Source organism: Parambassis ranga, chromosome 13 (genome assembly GCF_900634625.1).
Source record: "Parambassis ranga chromosome 13, fParRan2.1, whole genome shotgun sequence".
Lineage (NCBI taxonomy): Eukaryota > Metazoa > Chordata > Actinopteri > Ambassidae > Parambassis > Parambassis ranga.
This window is the reverse complement of record NC_041033.1, coordinates 14361616-14380744: the sequence shown is the minus strand read 5'-3', so window position 1 is coordinate 14380744 and position 19129 is coordinate 14361616. Positions and strand designations below refer to the sequence as shown.

The following is a 19129-nucleotide window of genomic DNA, read 5'->3' as shown; positions in this document are numbered from 1 at the left end:
TAAACTGTTGCTGTGCTGTGTGCATAAAAGCATAAAACACTCTTTATTATGTGTTAATAACACAAATAACCACATTTAGTTTCTAAATAAACGAGCTGCAACACAATGACTTCATGAACTATTTATAAAGTCTGTGTAACATTTATTTGCATCTGAACTGTCCACATTGGGAGCAAAGGTGACATACTGATAATCTATAATCTCATGGATGCTTCCTGCACATACACTATAATATGTGATACTCACACACATATAAGATCCTCATAGCCTAAAGGGTGAGAGAGCTTGATGAAATGTTCAGGGCAGTGAAAAAGGTCCAGGCCTAAACTGAGGATAAACATTAACGGATACTTCAGCTGAAACATGAAACTCTGTGTTGTCAAAATGATGATATAATGGAGTCTTATCATTTTATTACCCTGTTTTGTAGGATTGCTATAGTACCTTTGTGACAAGTTTCTATAAATGCAAACTAAAAAACATTCCTTTTTCCAGTTTAACCTTTCATAAAGATATGTATGTTTTTTGGCATTATGAGATTTTCATACTAGTATCCATACTAGTTAACACAGAGCTGTTGTATGAGCAGGCAGTAAGCTTGGTTTGTGTTAGAAAATAAAACATATAAAACAGTAAATATATATATAAGAATATATCTCTTGTAATTCTCAAGATCTGTGGTTCAGTACAGTACAGATCATTAAAGGATCCACGTTAATGTGCAGACTTTGCATAAATAACAAAAGAAAGGTTTTCCATATATTAGCAGACATACATGTACGTTTTAATAGGTCATAGCGGGTTAACACATTATTAAACATAATAATAGTTATGTGCTTACCGAAAGCAAGAATTCACACAGTTGTCAGGATTAAATGCCCGTCTGGTGCAGCATGACAGGTGATGTACACAACACCACAAATGATAAATAAATATTAAAATAAACCAGAGACAATGCAAATTTGTCAGTGATCATTGTCACTGTGTAGTGCATGCATACTGATATTTAAGGTGAAATATGAATTCCAGCATGTCCATTAATGTAGTATGTCTCTGTTATTAATACATTATGTCACACAAGGCTTTTGTTAAACAGACTGTAGAATACAACATTTTTCAGTGCAAGAAAAAATGTTTCATCTCTGAGGCCATAAATGAGAGGACTAAGACATTTAGGAGCGAGGCTAAACATAATGTAGTTAAAGTATCTGACATTTACAAACAGCTTGATATCAATCTGAAAAATAGCAGTTTCTATGAAAGGGCACCACAGCTGGATGAGACAGAGCAGCAGCTGGAAACCATGAAGAACCACAGTTCTGAGTCCTTTCCACGTCGCCTTTTTGTCCTCTCCTGACGCAGCTCTGGCCACTTTCATTATTTTCACATAGGAGAACAGCAGAATGATGAGGATGATCAAGAAATAGAACTGATGGACACCTGACCAAACATGTTCTTGCCACACTTGCAGCATAAATATCTGCCCAGCACAGATTTTAGGCTGTTTGTAGAAGTTTACAGATGCAGATGAAAAAAAGGTGGAGAGGACAACGATGCAGGGCACGGAGCTAAGGCCGTGGATGATGAGGATGCCGTGCAGAATGCTGCGCGTGGAGCATAGCTCTCCGTGATGCAGAGGCATGCAAATGGCCACATAGCGCTCCAGGGTCATGGCTGTCAGAGTCACAGGTGTGACGACAGCATACCAGAACAAAAAAATAATGATAATCACACACAGCCAGACATCCATAGTAAACTGATAGAAGCTTAAAATGAGCAGCACATCAGAGAGGAATAACAACAAGCTGTCTGACAGTAAGGTGAGAGAAAAGAGGATGTAGCGTGTGGTTGTGTAGAAACACTCCTTTTTAAAAAAGGTCACAATCAGCAGCAAGTTGATGCAAAGAAAAATCATCACCAGCATCTGCACGACGAAGACCCGGACATTGATGTGCTCCTGCAAAGGTCCGACAATCAATGAGTCATTACCTGCCATAAATCTGTTTAAGTAAACACAGCAGCTTAAAAAATCTTAAACTATCATTATAAAGTATACAATCTTTCTGTAAAATGGAAGCAGTGCAGTGACATACATCTCCTGCTGAGCGCTGCACAGTCTTCTGAGAGACAGCAGCACCTGACAACTTTAAATACACAACGTCAAACAAAGACCTCAGTGGTGATGTCACCTGTTGCTGTTCTGGTGAGAATTAACATCTAATCACGTGAAAGGACAATAACAGGACACATTTTATTTGTTGTTAAAAACAGCAGACATGATTTAAAACAAACAGCAGGGCCTAATAGTTAAACATTTATGAACATGTCTATATGAAAAACACAACATATGGTCAGTAATATATCTGCCAGACATTATGTTTATAGTGATGGTACAGATGGACATATTGACCAACACTGAGTGAAAACAAAACAGCTTGTGGTGTAAGGAGGACTCAAACCACAGACTCCTAAAGTAAAAGCCTTCCATGAGCCTTTCACCTCAGTCTGCAGCTGTCTCATGAACAGATCACATCATGCAATACCATCATGTGTTTATGTGTCCATTATTAGCACAAACATAATCATGTGTCGTATGTAGCAGATGTATTATCAACCAAATGTGCCGATTTTTGTGAGGACGTGTTGGCCCTGCGCATCACCGTCTAACAAATAGAAACAAAAACATATAAACGATGCCCAGTCTCCTGAAAGGTTTGGACTCCTGGACTGTGTTTCATGTGAGGATCATTGGAAATCTACCAATAATGGAAAAAACAACTCCAAAACATGACTGTAAAACTCTGCAGATACTTTTGTATAGAGAGATGCTGCATTTGATTTAAGAACAAATCACTATATTACATCTATAGTCAAATAATTGCTTTTCCACTGTCCAGTCTGCACAGAAGGTGAAAAAATGAATGATAGGTTCACATGTGTATCATGTGTACTATATAAACATTTTTGAATGACTTTTAAATGTTACATCATTGAACTATGAGAAGAGTGCAGACATGAATAAACAATAAAAAAAGGTGAGTACAAAAGAGTCACACACCCTTATGAACAGATAATGTCTGTGAAGCTTTGGAGGCATCAGAATAACAACATTACATGTTTAATTTAGACCTGGGGTTTGCTCTTGTGCAGGCCGCAGAGAGCGTAGTATTTTAATGCATGGAAAAAGGTTTCATCCCTTAGGCCGTAAATGAGAGGACTCAGACATCTAGGAGCAAGAATAAACATTATGTAGTTAAAGTATCTGACATTTATAAACAACATGACATTAATCTGAAGGACAGCAGATTCTATCAAAGGGCACCACAGCTGGATGAGACAGAGCAGCAGCTGGAAACCATGAAGAACCACAGTCCTGAGTCCTTTCCATGTCGACTTCTTATTCTCTGCTGATGCAGCTTTGGCCGCTTTCATTATTTTAACGTAGGAGAAAACAATAATGATGCACATAATCAGAAAGTAAAACTGACTGACAGCTGACCTGAGGTGACTCTGCCACAAGTGAAAGATGAAAATCTCAACAGTGCATACTTCAAATTGTGTGTAGAAGCTCAGAGAGGCTGATGCAAAGAAAGTGGAGAGGATAACAATGCAGGGCACCGAGCTGAGGCCGTGGATGATGAGGATGCCGTGCAGAGTGCTGTGTGTGGAGCACAGCTCTCCATGACGCAGAGGCATGCAAATGGCCACATAGCGCTCCAGGGTCATGGCTGTCAGAGTGACAGGTGTAACTGTGAAATACAAAAGTACAACAACACACACAACAATGCACACAGAGACTTGCACGGCAAACTGGAAATAGTTAACAATGAGCAGAATATCAGATATGATCAGCAACAGGCTGTCTGACAGTAAGGTGACAGCAAACAAGATGTAGCGTGCAGACAGGTAGAAACACTCCTTTTTAAAAAAGGTCACAATCTGCAGCAAGTTGATGGAAAGAAAAATCATCACCAGAAAATGCACGAGAATGATCCGCTCATTTATGGGACGCAGCACAAAACCACCGAGCACTGAGTCGTTACCTGCCATTTAACTGTAAAAACAACAACAATTCAACTCAGTCAACTTCCTTTAGCATTCAGCTGCAGAAGTTAAAGACAAATGTCTGCTGCTGAGCTTGTGAGCTTCTGAGAGACAGCAGTGCCCGACGATGTCAAATATATAACACCAAGCACACCAAAAAAAAAAAACGTTGGGTTAGCAGTGACAACACTCCTTGCTCATCGCTCGTGCTCAGTGTTTTTTTTTTCTTTTTTGTTGAATGTCCACGTGTCCTCACAGAAAAACACCACACATGGTTAATAATATATCTGCCAGAGATGACACACGCTAACATTTATGCTAAGAAAACATACAGTATAATGCAATATGGAGGACTTTCATTCACTCTGAGGTTCGAGTCCCTCTGACACTGCTGCTGTTTCCTTTTCCCCTTGCGTTAAGTTTCATTTTTTTTGTTATCGTGGCTGGATTTGGCATAAAAACCTATTGGCTAAGGTAAATTATGAAAATATAAAATCACCTTAAAACACATGAATTTATACCATTAAACACATTTTACAAGGAAAACCCTTTACTGTTGCGTGGCCGCCATTTTTAATGAGTCCCCCCCCTGCATGAACACGTCAGTATGCAGCCAGAAAAACACACTGACAGGTTTTCAAAACTGAACGATCGACCTCATGTGATGATTTCCTGGTGAGGACGAGCTGTGTATGAATCATGTTCAACATGAATTACATCTGAATTACTGCAACCAGTAACACAAAAAACACCACTCTAAATTCATTGCTAAGAAAATTAAAACAAAAATGTGCTAGGAATATTATAGAAGATATTATTTCCAGTTCAAAAGTGACAAATTGTTTTTGATTGTTTGTTTGTTTGTTGTTTGGAGGGATCCCTATTGTCTTTGTAATTAGATTTAGCCACAAGAAATACCTATTAACTTTATATAGACTCTGACACCGTACCAAGTACACTGTATTATTTGCTGTTAGAGAATAGAAGTACTTTATTCATTCCAAGCTGGGACATTTCACTGTTACAGCAGCAATATAGAGGCACTCAGCATACTAAACATAAACCTCTAAGGGTTAAGATAAGATAAAAAGTTTTAATCCCGAAGAAAATTCTTTTCTTTTTTTTAAGATAAGAAGATTTTAAGAAGAGGTTTTCACTGATGTGTTGTGATTGTAAATGTGCATAACTTTCACTTTGAAGATGCTCATAAGAATCATGCTGCTATGGTGCTGTAAAGTCACTGATCCAGTGCTTTGTTTTCCCAGAGTTACATAGTATCAAAATGTTCATATACAGTGGCAGATGCTACATAACAGGATAATCATTTATAGGCTCACAGACAACTTAGACAGGAATAAAATACAGGATGTTAGTTTTAAGACACACTATGAATAGCTCTTCTAGTGCTTAAATGTATGTATATTAAATGTATATAAACTAGAGGGGAAAATAATATTTTAACTCCCTTCTTGTGACACTGCTTCAGAATTATAATAGAATTATAATACGCTATATTAGTAAAGCTGTGTGTTCTAAACTGTGTGGGATATAACTGTGGCCTGTGCGTCCTCACATGGAAAACAAAACATAAGTCTTTGAAAACCAGTAGTTTATTAAATTAAACAAAAAACCAAACTGTGAAAACAGCCGACCTCCTGTGTCTCCTGGGTGAAAGCTCTTGGACTCCTGGACTCTGTGTTTCATGTGAGGATCACAGTAAAATGACTCTAAAACATAACTGTGAAACTCTGCAGATACTTTTGTATAGAAAGACACTGCATTTGATTTAACAGGACAAATCACAACTTCTACTATATTACATGTATAGTCATAAAATTGCTTTTATGTCACCTGTAGTAAGATGAGAAACTGGAGCACTGTCCAGTCTGCACAGAAGCTGAAATAAAAGGTTCACACGTGTATCATTGTAACTTGTGTAGTATATAAACATTTATTATCAGGAAACTGGACTTAAATGTTACATCACTGAACTATGAGAAGAGTGCAGACATGAACCTGCAGCCACTGTGAACTATTGTTACATCAAAACAATAAAAAAGAAGGTGGATAAGTCACACACCCTTATGAACAGAAAACGTCTGTGAAGCTTTGGAGGCATCACAACAACAACATTACATGTTTAATTTAGACCTGGGGTTTGTTCTTGTACAGGCCGCAGAGAGCGTAGTATTTTAATGCATGGAAAAAGGTTTCATCCCTGAGGCCGTAAATGAGAGGACTCAGACATCTAGGAGCAAGAATAAACATTATGTAATTAAAGTATCTGACATTTATAAACAACATGACATTAATCTGAAGGACAGCAGATTCTATCAAAGGGCACCACAGCTGGATGAGACAGAGCAGCAGCTGGAAACCATGAAGAACCACAGTCCTGAGTCCTTTCCATGTCGACTTCTTATTCTCTGCTGACGCAGCTTTGGCCGCTTTCATTATTTTAATGTAGGAGAAAACAATAATGATGCACATAATCAGAAAGTAAAACTGGCTGATGGCTGACCTGAGGTGACCCTGCCAGCTGTGAAAGATGAACATTTCCGCAGAGCAGACTCTGCCCTGTGTGTATAAGCTGCGGGTCACAGACGCAAAGAAAATGGAGAGAGTAACGATGCAGGGTATGGAGCTGAGGCTGTGGATGATGAGGATGACGTGCAGAGCGCAGCGTGTGGTGCACAGCTCTCCGTGACGCAGAGGCATGCAAACAGCAACGTAGCGCTCCAGGGTCATGGCCGTCAACGTGACCGGTGTGACGAATGTGTACAGAGACAACACAATGTATATAATAACACACAACCAGACCTGGATGGTGAATCCAAAGTAGCTCAAAATAAGCAGGGTATCTGTCATCAATAAAAACAAACTGTCAGACAGCAGGGTGATGGCAAATAACATGTAGCGCATGGTGGTGTAGAAGAAATGCTTCATGAAGAAGGTTGCGATCAAAAAAAAATTGATAGAAAGAAAAACTAGGACGAAGACCTGAACCAGAAAAACCCTGTAACTGAGATCTATCACTGGCACTGCTGTCAGAGAGTTATTGAACGCCATACACCTCAAAGCTTTACACCAACTAAAACTGATGTATAATCAATTCTATCAACCTTACAGCTGCAACAGGAAAAAAAAACACTCTGTTCAGAGGAACAACACACAGTAAACATGAGCATATGATCTACAACATGTTGTCTGATAGCACTATGATAACAAGAGGCTCTGCTTTAGCAAACTGACACCAGCATGAACATCATCTGCTGAGCTGTTTGCAGCCATCAGAGAGAAGGCTGAACTTTATATAGCAACGATAACACAGGTGGAACCACGAAGTCGATGACATGTGTCGTCATCACGTAGGGGAGGTTGCTGCAGAAGGATTCTGAGATTTAACTTAGATCAAACTTCTTTACTTATCTCACTTTTTTTCAGAATCCTGACTTTTTACATTCACACTGAAACAAAGAAGAAGTAAAAAGAGACGGATGTTATGAGATATGACTGATATATGCACCTGCTGATTATGTGCATCTGCTTTATTAAAAAGTAAAATTTAGATTTACAACTCTGACTTTTTTACAGAAGGAATAAGAAGCTGTTGCTGGTCTCAAGGTTTAACACGCATTAATTCTCCCATTCCTTGGACAGATTATTTAGACATTTGTCCATTTTCAGACTAACCTCAGGTGACCTCCTGACCTTTTATCACATTCACAATCTGTAGCTATTTGATTTTATTTTATGATTTCATGTTTTGTTGCGCAGTGGTCAGCACCTCACAGCAAGAAGGTTCCCGGTTCTTTCCTGACTGGGGCCTTTCTGTGTGGAGTTTACATGTTCTCCCTGTGCCTGTGTGGGTTTTCTCCGGGTACTCTGGTTTCCTCCCACATTCTTAAGACGTGCTTGTTAGGTCAGTTGGTCACTCTAAATTGCCCGTAGGTGTAAGTGTGACTGGTTGTCTGTCTGTATGTTGCCCTGTGATGGACTGGTGACCTGTCCAGGGTGTACCACCTCTCACCCATAGATAGCTGGGATAGGCTCCAGCCCCCCTGACCCTGCACTGCAGGACGAAGCAGGTTTGGAATATGGATAGATGTTTAGTATAAATTTTCATTCCCCTGTATTAACTTGTGAAATTCATGTAGTGTGAATTCTCAGTGCCTCTTTAATTCATGTCTAAACTAAGGCTGACATCATCTTCTCTTGGAGCTGTGGATGCTGACAGCTGCAGACACCACAGAAGCAGAGTTAGAATTACATCCTAAGTACACTTGGTGGAAGTTTTTGATACATCCACAGAGAAGCTCAGGGTCTACCCACACTGACGCATACTTTCCTCTTAGAGTCTGGGAACTTTCCTGGCACGCTTGTTGTTATTTCATTCCTTTATTAAAGGCACTGTGCTTGTGTGAAGGACACAAAACAGACAGGGTGTGAGCATTTCTCTGTGACACTGCCTGTCTGAAACCCCAGATTTCCACAGTTCATGTGACCATCAGATGTAGCCTTTTCAAAATGTCTAATAACCTCTGACATGTTCAGGCCGTGCAGTGTGCTAGTTATGCTAACAATACCTTTAGTTTGGTACTTAGCCCAGGATCAACAGCAGGTTACACAAAGGAGGCACAAGGGACCGTTGTACTGACTGTGGCTCTCTGCCAGTGTGCTTTGTTTTTTCTCATGTGCATTTAGATGCTCTAATGGTTAATGAATTCCTGTGAAACTCATTAAACATGATGGTTAATTAGTTCATTAATTATTTATGCAGTCTCCTTGGATTTTGTCTCAAAGTAAACATAGACACACAATTTTATTTGGAAAAGTGTTGATTGTGTTTATGAGATAGTTCAACACATAGATCCAAACTTTGAAACCACATAACATCTTCTTTAGCATAAACATGTATGTATGTAAGTCATGTAATTAGATCCTTCTTAAAAATATTACAAATGTAGATTTATTTTCATAAAGTTTGTTTGTTGATGCTAAAGTATCTGGTTTCATGTTGCTTTTTTTGCTAGTTTTATCCGTGTTTATGAAAGAGAAGAGGGTTTATGAAATGCAAGGGGGTCAAATAACAAAACAGATTCAACAAGAAGCTCTCATTTTATTATGGACTGCAGAAAAGGCAACAAACTGACAAAGTCTCTGGCATTGCTCCAGATTAGGGTGTGTGAATAAAGACTAACAAAGACAAATAAGTGAGATAAGAGTAAAAAGAGTTCTCCCTTAGCTGCTGTGATTTCAGCTACAACAGGCTTCCTGGACAAATACATTGTATGTCACATTTTTTTTAAAGTCACACAATCAGAGCAGAAATGTTGTGGTAGTGGTGACAGGAATGCTTTAGACTATTAAGACAAACAGCAAACAATCCATAAATGTCACACGATCAAAGAAAAGCGGGCATGAAAGTATCAGAGACCTCCGTGCTGCCCAGATGGTCGGCTTATTAATAAAAACAATAAAGAAATAAGTGACTTCATCAGCAGCGATTTCTGTGGCATAATCACAGTTTTTAGTCTGTCAAATTAAAAGAGAGCTATTTGTTCTTGTACAGGCCGCAGAGAGCGTAGTATTTCAGTGCCAGAAAAAATGTGTCATCCCTGAGGCCGTAAATGAGAGGACTCAGACATCTTGGAGTGAGATTAAACATTATGTAGTTAAAGTATCTGACATTTATATATAATATTAAATTAATCTGAAGAACAGCGGATTCTATCAAAGGGCACCACAACTGGATGAGACAGAGCAGCAGCTGGAAACCATGAAGAACCACAGTCCTGAGTCCTTTCCATGTCGACTTCTTATTCTCTGCTGACGCAGCTTTGGCCGCTTTCATTATTTTAACGTAGGAGAAAACAATAATGATGCACATAATCAGGAAGTAAAACTGGCTGATGGCTGACCTGAGGTGACCCTGCCAGCTGTGCACGATGAACATCTCCACAGAACAGACTCTCAGTTGTTTAAAGAAGTTTAAAGAGACAGAAGCAAAGACCACAATCAGAACCATGAGGCAGGGGATGCTGCTGAGGCCGTGGATGATGAGGATGCACAGCAGAGCACAGCGTGTGGAGCACAGGTCGCCGTGACGCAGCGGCATGCAAATGGCCACGTAGCGCTCCAGGGTCATGGCTGTCAGAGTGACCGGCGTTACAAAATTGTACACAGACGTCACAGTGAAGAATATAAGACAGGACCACATGTGCATCGTTATTTGGAAGAAGCTGAAAATTAGTAAGAGGTCTGTCATGATTAAACTGAGGCAATCAGACAGTAAGGTGTTAGCAAACAGGATGTAGCGCATGCTTGTATAAAACACATCTTTCATAAAAAAGGTTGCAATCAGCATGAAGTTGATGCAAAGGAACACAGCAACCAACACTTGAACCAGTATCAACCTTTCTGTGACTTTCAGAGTTAGAGTCTGACCTTCAGTAAATGATGTATTGTTATCCATGTAGTACAATTAAAACACAAAGGAGCCTCAGTCAATGCCAAACAGTTCATCTGCAGACAGAACCAACACCCAGAAATCATGTGTGGAGTCACTGATCAGAACACACAGCACACATTCACTTCATCAAACCTTCTCTGAGCTGATGTGGCATCATGATTCACAGTGAAGACAAATGATTTCAGCTCAGCCTCTGCAGAGACATTTATATGTACAGATAATGTCGTCACTGCAACACTCGTCCACTGCTGCTCGGCCTTATGCAGTTACAGACACACAGTCAAGTTTGTGAGTGACACCAGGAGGGGCCTCTTCTGTTTGTTTGTTTACTGGGAACACAACAGTCAAATAAACACAAAGTGATTTTTCACGCATTACCTGTGGTTGTAATAATGTTTTGATATGTATATGAGAGGAGAAATTTAAGATTTATTAAGTTTCACTACCTATGTTTAAATGGAGTTTCTAACAGCCTGCCAAAAATCTGATCTAGCAATGTTAGATGTAGCTTAGCTACACCACACGCTTAGCTTACAAATGGCTTCATCGGGTGGTGTTATCATAGACATATACTATCTGAGTGGATGCTAGTTTGACACTCACTTCAATCACTTTCATCCACTAATGTGACCCATGATACCCTTGCATGTGGTATGTAGCCAACTTGCTTTGGCCAACTTGGACGTACCTGGCAATTGTTGCTTCATAGCATTAGCTTTTAAAATCACACAACACACAACAAACCTGTATATGTATATATTTATACATTATAGCAAGTAAGAGCAGCCCTGAAAAGTGCGATTATCCACTCAGACAGTATTCAGACTATAGTGATGAAACTAGTAAACACTACCTGCTTCCTAACTACACTGTGTGGATCTGATGTTTGGTCAGTTGATGTATTCTGGTGTGGTGTTTGTTTGTGCTGTTGCTGGCAGACAACATACAAGGAAGTGAACAGAAATTGCTGTTATTAGGAGTGTCAGTGTGAACGACACCTGCTGACCAGGCCTCAGACTGATCAGTGGCCTCAGATGTGCAGACTCGAGCCTTTCTGTGAAGAGTTCACATTGTCTTTGTGCCTGTGTGGGTTTTCTCTGGGTGTTCCTGCTAAGTTATTTGTTGACTCTATACTGGCTGTGGGAGTGAGGTAGGTGTGAGTGTGAGTAGTTTGTGACCTGTCCAGGGTGTGCCCAGCCTCTTGGCCACTGAGAGGTGGAATGACCTCCAGGATAAAGGTTAAATGGTGTGATGGATGACAGCTCACTTTGTTTTGTTGTCTCTAATGTAATGATGATAATTAGTTGTTTGTCTGTATCCCTATGTGGAATATTAAACTCCACAGAAACTAATTAAGAGTGATGGGAAAAAACATCATTAATTATTTAAGGACTGCTCTGTTGACAGGTTGTTAATGAGCATGTGTAATAGGATGGAAAACAGTCTCACAGTTAATCAGATATTTGGTTTTAGTACTTTCAAATAGATATATACCAATATAATGATAGACAATGAAAGAAAATGTGGAGAATCAATGATGGTTCTGTTACAATTTGAAAATGTGTGGTAGGAAAAAACAACCACTCGATAACTCTGTAGAGGTCTTAGTCGCTTTTTGGCAGGTGGGAAATGCAGTTTATGAGGTGTATTGGCTCCTTAAAGGTGTTTTAATGAGTATAAATGGGCTGGTTGCATTATAATCTGTCACATATAATAAACAAGAATGAAATCAAGTAATATTGATGCCAAAATAACCATTCAGGCACTCTGCAGAGGCCCTAATCACCTTTTGGCAGGTGGAAAATGCAGTTTCTGTGGTGTATTTGCCCTTTAAAGATGTGTTAACAGGTACACATGGGCTGGTTGGGTTATAATCTGTCACTTATTATAAACAAGAATGAATTCAAGTGATTCTGAGGCAGAAATAACCACTCAGGCACTCTGTTGAGGCCTTAGTCACTTTTTGGCATTTGGAAAACAAGGCTTTATGTGGTGTATCGGCCTTTAAAGGTGCAGGTACAGATGAGGCAGAAATAAACCCCTGGGTTCACTGTGGGGGCCACAATCACTTTTTTGGCAGATTGAAAACACTTTATCATTTCCCCCTATTAAAGAGGTCTGATGATTTTTTTATATGTAATAACCAAGAATGAAATGAAGTCATGTTTTTTGGCTGGAGAACAAGCAACACTTTACAGGGTGTACTGGCCCTTTAACAGCATTTCTATTGATAGAATGAAATATTACGGTTATTAAATCACAGCATGTGTTTAATTTGAGGAAAGTAAGACCACAATATATTTTCTCCCCTTTATTCATAACCACATCATCAAATATGATCATTAACAGCCTGTTTTGCTGCAAAATATAAACATTTATTAGACACAGCAGCCTCAGAAATCCACTGGCCTACGAGCATGACAAACTGCAACCTTTCCTGGACACTTGTGTCCATTTATGTTTCACAATCTTTACCATTTCACAAAGTCATTTGTCTGCTTTAACCATAGACATGGAGTTATGAGTATGTGTAAGCTGCAACAGTATGGATGAGAACAGCCACACAGCCATAGCTCTGCTCACATCCACACTATCCTAACCCTGTGAGCACATGTGGCTTGTAAAGGCCTAGTTGGCCTAAATGGCCTTCATAGTTATGGCCTGGTGTTTGCATGGTGCTCTTTCTTAAAACGAAACAAATCAAAACAAATGTAAAGAAGAAGGCAATAAAAAACCTGTGAACATTGTGGACCTCATTAATTGGGCTTATTGATACATTTGATATGTTCTCAATTAGAAATTCCAGTAGTAAAATTGTGTAACAAATGTAACAAATAAAAATAAACACACTACTTCATTTAGAAGTATACAGTAATAAACACACATTGTATTTTATTTTATTGTGTTTTATTGTATTTTGTCTTGTCACCACCTGATGGCGGTATTGCACCATTTGTTGTTGGCCACCCTTCCTCATTGCCAAGTAGAGGAACCAACCTTTCTACAATGAGGCGGACTTTTTAATGTGGCGGACCGACATGGCCGCGCTCCGGAGGTGGGCAGCGTACCTCAGTTTCGTTAGGTATGATGTCTATTTCGGGTTGTTGGCTTTATCGTGGTACAGAATCAACATTTAATGTAAACGCACTTTATTAGACCAATCGTGTTCTGGTAATGTAATGTAAAGTAATGTAGGATATTGAGGAAATCGATGAAGTGAAAATGAAACACAGCAGTGACACACACACACACCTTGGACTTGTTTTTATCTGCCTTTAAATCACCTTGGATCAGATTAGCACAGCGTTTGAGTATATACTATAAAATAATAAGTGTAGGCCTGTGTTTAATCGGTCGACTCTTAGCAGCAGAGATGTTAAAGCTGTTTTTGTCTTCGTTCAGGCGTTCTGCTCGTTTACAGTTCAGCAGCTGTAAACCTGCAGGCCACAAAGCGGTCAGGTGGACAAACCTTCTGTACACTGGTGTAACGTCTCTAGCTGTTGGTGGCGGGCTGTGTGCCGTGCCGTTCAAACAGGTGAGTGTGTTAGTTCACAGCAGTCATCTCATGTACATGACATACATTGATGAATTCTTACATGTAATGTGTCTCTTGCAGGCAGAAAACCTCTCTCATGATGCCCTCATCAGACGAGCAGCGTCTCTGGCAACAGACAGTTCCAGCACTTTTCTCTCTCAGACTACATTGGCTGTCATAGATGCCATCACGGAATATTCAAAAGTAAGTATTGAGTTTCAGAGATTGGTTTATTACAGTCTGAGCCTGTGTGCTGTCATTGTAAAATGAAGTACATCTGTGTAGCCTCATGGTTTCCTTGTGTGTGTATGTGTGTTTTTATTTTTTTACCAGTTAAGAGCAGGCAGAGAAACATATAAAAGCTTTAATAATCAATATGCGATCTGTCTTTTTTTCATTTCCAAGATGTTGTCATTTCTGGTAACGCTCCATAACAAAAGATGACATTTAATTTTTAACAAATATAGTGAAAAAGTTTCTGTTTTTCCTCTCTGCTCACTGACAGGCTGTTCACACACTCATTGCCCTACAAAAACGATACCTAGCCTCACTAGATAAACTGACTCCAGCAGAAGAGGATTCAATCTGGCAGGTGATCATTGGCAAGCGTGTGGAGGTCAGTCTCAATATAGTTTTTTGTTCTTGATAAATATGATTTACACACCATACAGGAAGTGGTGGGTTTGTTTGAGTTTTATAATTCTCTCCATCCTGACAGGTTAGTGACAGACAAGAGGAATGCAAGCGTTTCGAGCTCACCTGGTTCAATGCAGTGAAGCTGTGTGAAGTGGCAGCTGAGGCGGCGTATGTATCAGGTGTGTAAAAGATAATGCCTGCGTTGTATGACAGAGTGTTAGAAGTGTGTGTGTGTGTTGAGGCAGGTTTTCTCAGGGTTCTGGTCAAATGAATAAAGGTTTGTAGCTGTGAATCATCTCCTCAAAGCTTTGCATGCTGCTGTTTCTTTTCAGCTGCTGTCAGCATTACACTTTAAAAGGTGTACGGATCATTTGCTGTCAGTCAGCGGAGCTTTGTGTAAAAACAAAATGAAGCTGATGGACAAGAGTGCCTGCCTAATGACCGAAACCTAATGTCTGGACTGGATGTGGTGGTGTCGTGTCGTTCTCTTAACTTTGCATCTGTGTGTATGTGTTTCTCAGGAGCCGAACATGCATGCATCACAATCAGGACAAACATTCAGGTGGCCCAGTCGCAGGTGGAGCAGGCACAGAAACTCTCACTCGACGCAGATAAGAAGCTGGCAGAGACCAAGGTGATGGAGGTGGAGAGGATGGCACAATATGCAGCGTCCTCACAGGGCACTAACGATGAGGAAGAGGTGCCTGAGGCTTATCTTAGAGAGGACTGAAGTGTGACTTCTATTATTTTCACAGTGTGTTGTCTAAGCCTGAGTAAATGGTGTTTTTGTTTCCAATTTTCTATGGTAGGTTGATTATCAGCAGAATATGTTCTGTCATACAAAGTTTGATTGATAAGTTTGTGACCAAAGATGGTATAAAACCATACCTTAGTTTTAAATCATAGTCACTTCCTACATACATACACAGTCATGCAGCATACACATCCCTTCTCCATAAAGCAGTCCTTGGCAGCAGTGTCATTATTGTCACTGTGAACATGGCAACCGCTGAGCTCCAACTGGAGCAGATGTAGCAGTGTGACGGTGCCTGATAGTGAAGAGGATGTGAGTTTTGAATTTAAGCTTCCTGCACAATCACTCCCAGCAGTTGAACTACTAGTGCATGTAGGCTAATGACAGCGATCTAACTCATGTTCTTCTGCCTTAAGCTACAAACTTATCAACCACACCCTGGACTTTAGAATTCATTGTAATAAAGATAAGATTGGTGCATTATAAACTCATAAAACTCTACAATTTGTGTCTTCCTTGTTTATGTAAGTTAATGTTTATACTGAATATGATTATGAAATCACATTCAGTTGTTTTTTTGAGACATTGTGTTTGTCCAAATAATGATAATGGAGTCATTTCAAGCCAACATTCTCTTTATTTATGTTGCAGTCGAGGTTTTTGAAGGTGAAGTGAATGATGTTAATTATCTTCTGACAGTGGCCCCATTTTACGAGGTGGAATCGCCAGTGTTTTTAATGCTACACTGATCTGAATGTCCCAATAGGACTTGGATGTTTTATTACATCTGATTGATTGAGCTAGCAGGATCTGACTACAGCCAAAGGGTGATAACTAAAGATGTTGAGTGTAGGATGCATTGGTCCAAAGATGGAGAACCTGTGACAGGATTATGGATAGTCACTGATTCACAATGGACATGTGATATTACACTACCTACCAGGCAGACCACACACACCCTACACAACAGGCAGGTGTATTTTAGTGTTTCAGTTTGGAGGTGCATTCATGGCCTGACACAAACCACACTGATGGCCGAGTAACACTATACATATTCTCAGAGATTTTAAAATCCCAGTTTGTCTGCTTGTTTTTTTGGGTCTCTGTGTTTTCACTCAGCAGCTTTACCTTCACTGCAAATTACCCATGTCCGGCCTCTCTCCTGTGGAGCTTTTAGACCGTTTGTCAAGCCCCTCTTGTCTCTTCAACTGTCATCACTTCATCTACAGCATCACATCTGTCCACACTGTCAGACAATAGAGAACAACTCCGCCACATTAAATGTTTCTGTGAGACTGTTGGAAAATGGAAGCTGCAGAGTGAGGAGGCTGAGGTGAGGGCAGGTGGTCACGCACAAGAGTGTGACTATGATTTAGAACAAATCACAAAGTTGTGCCAAGGTTTAAGCAAATACTGCCAGCAGATGGCGATCTATGTCCACTGCTGCACAGTTTTTTTGTCTTTAGTTATAATCATTGCATCTGCATGAATGGTTTGGCAGATTCATGTTTTACTTTAATTTCACCAGATCTGACCTGTTTTGTTTAGTTCAGTGTTAACAGTTGCAATTAAAATGGAGCCAGATCATTGGAGAATCCTTACTGTGAATAAGGTGGAACTACATTCATTTGTATTTGGCATTTTGTCTCTAAACCTGCAAGAATTCTGAATGAAAAACTACAGATATTGTAATAGCTTTCTTTTAGTGTCTGAGAATGAAGACACACACACACCTCTATCCTGCAAGTTTTCATTCAGTATAACATGAACACAGTCTTTAACAGGTATGCAGTCCTAATTGTCTTCACATATACCCTTTAAAAGGTCAGCGTGTACTGCACAGGGTCATTTCAGAGGGAGCTCATTATGAAGGACCTATGTGGAGCTGCGAGCTCAAAGTGTGTGGCGTCAGCAGCAAGGAAGATGACCTCTTCTCCGCTCTGGATGGTCAAGAGATGGGACTGTGAGTGTGGCTACAAGAGAGTGGGGGAGGTTGTGAGGTGTGCAGAGACCAGCTCACCAATGTGACTAGTGAGGAATGTTGTGTTTAACAAAGGCTGTTTTCACAGACTGTAAAACCAAATGTCCCAGACAGCCTGTGTGTGGATGTGCAGCCACTGGTCACAGGGGAGGTGGTACCAGCTCCTTTCTGGAAGAGAAAGTGATGGAGAAGTATTCTTTGCTGCATAAAAAAACCCCACAATTATAAAGGCCATGGGTCATAAATGCTCATAAACTATTTAGTGCAGCTGCGGGGGTTTGAGTATTTATGCAGCATTATCGAGAGAAATGAGCCTAGCTGAAAGTGTGGATATCACATTAAATGTTTAAGTAAGAAAGATGTGAATTATCATCTTATTAAGACACAAATCCTCCTCAACGTGGTCCAGGAAGGGAGATTGATTGGTGAAAAGGGCAGCGCTTTCACCTGGGGATTTATGGCTCTTTGAGGATATAAATAACCCAGCAGAGGGTATAAAGGCAGGGGGTACAGCTCGGTGACACATCATGGGTCATGCTTTAATCACAGTGAAGCTGAGGGTTACATTTTGCAGGAGATGGAGGCTTCCCTGCAGAGTTCACGTCCCCTGATGAGGCGACACACCAACGTCACTGCAGTGAGGGAGCCACATTGAGATGAGCATTTTTGCTTATCTATGGCGAATACATATGATGTCCTCACAAAATTGCTGAAGGAGCAGGTTTATCAGTCCGAGCTTCAGCGCACGATAATAACATTGTGCTGCACACACAACGTCGGATTCCTCAGCGTGTGAAGAGCTGTAATTATCTCTGAGAAAAGAACAATGCAGAAGTGTTTCATTATCACGTTGTTTTAGGATGGAGCATCCACACGGTGTCTGCGCTGAGCCCATTTGTGTGATTGCTTTGTCCTTCAGCAGTTGATCTTGCAGGGTTTTACATTAACTTTCACATTTCACTTCCTTGTTCCCACTCACAGTTGTAGAATAGTAACACTGGTTACAGATTATCTACGGACATGCACCATCAAGTTCTGTACGACACCCAAAAACACCTCAAAGATGTGTATATTTCTACATTTTAATATAAGCTACAATGAGCATGAGTTGATTGATTTGATCTGTAACATGACTCCTTACTGAAAGCATCCTTTTACTCATCTTACAGTCTGAAACCTGCATATAAAAGTGTGATCCACAAATAGGTTGGTGCCTGGTGGTTACAGCATAGCCAGAAGATCCCCACAACACCCACGGGACCTGCCAAAAACAGATAAACGCTCAGTGTCTCCTTAAGCGATATGATGAACCTATATCTGTTCAGTGGCTGCTGTGAAGACAGTAATCATGCTCGAAAAGTAAACAGTTGTTTGTGCAATAAGTGGTTTTGTGTGTCTGTAATGTCTGTTTTCACACAGGTGCCCCAATAGAATCAGGGGATTCGCGACTGATGAAAACACAATTTCACTTTTATTCATGTTTTCCATTCTTTCATATCCGTAACTTTCTCAGAATGGCATGAATATTACTTCATTTAAATGAGTGTTATTAGTCAGATTATTAAGGAACATTACCAGCTTGAGCTTGTAAAGGTTTTGTCAGGCAACATGTTGTATTGCAGTTGATGAAGAGGCATGGCCCTTGAAAACCTCTTATGAGTTGAGTGCACTGATTAAAATGATCAAGAACCTTGTAGACAAATGTTT

General features: G+C 40.1%; 5 protein-coding genes across 5 annotated transcripts; 1 reads left to right on the top strand and 4 right to left on the bottom strand.

Annotated features, from left to right (window-relative positions):
- Nucleotides 1-1072: 1072 nt before the first annotated feature.
- LOC114445119 (odorant receptor 131-2-like) lies at nt 1073-1996 on the bottom strand. The gene has a single exon (XM_028420081.1). It carries the CDS (start codon nt 1994-1996, stop codon nt 1073-1075), a length of 924 nt encoding a protein of 307 aa, XP_028275882.1.
- A 1127-nt stretch (nt 1997-3123) lies between these two features.
- Nucleotides 3124-4050, bottom strand: LOC114445116 (odorant receptor 131-2-like). The gene has a single exon (XM_028420079.1). The coding sequence runs from the start codon at nt 4048-4050 to the stop codon at nt 3124-3126; it is 927 nt and encodes a 308-aa protein (XP_028275880.1).
- A 2139-nt stretch (nt 4051-6189) lies between these two features.
- On the bottom strand, nt 6190-7113 carry LOC114445115 (odorant receptor 131-2-like). Its single transcript, XM_028420078.1, has one exon. The coding sequence runs from the start codon at nt 7111-7113 to the stop codon at nt 6190-6192; it is 924 nt and encodes a 307-aa protein (XP_028275879.1).
- A 2485-nt stretch (nt 7114-9598) lies between these two features.
- Nucleotides 9599-10519, bottom strand: LOC114445114 (odorant receptor 131-2-like). Its single transcript, XM_028420077.1, has one exon. It carries the CDS (start codon nt 10517-10519, stop codon nt 9599-9601), a length of 921 nt encoding a protein of 306 aa, XP_028275878.1.
- A 2967-nt stretch (nt 10520-13486) lies between these two features.
- On the top strand, nt 13487-15942 carry LOC114444773 (diablo homolog, mitochondrial-like). The gene is made up of 6 exons (XM_028419582.1): nt 13487-13598; nt 13919-14051; nt 14133-14255; nt 14557-14667; nt 14770-14866; nt 15209-15942. Exons 1-6 carry the CDS (start codon nt 13540-13542, stop codon nt 15415-15417), a joined length of 732 nt encoding a protein of 243 aa, XP_028275383.1. The 5' UTR covers nt 13487-13539; the 3' UTR covers nt 15418-15942.
- Nucleotides 15943-19129: the final 3187 nt, after the last annotated feature.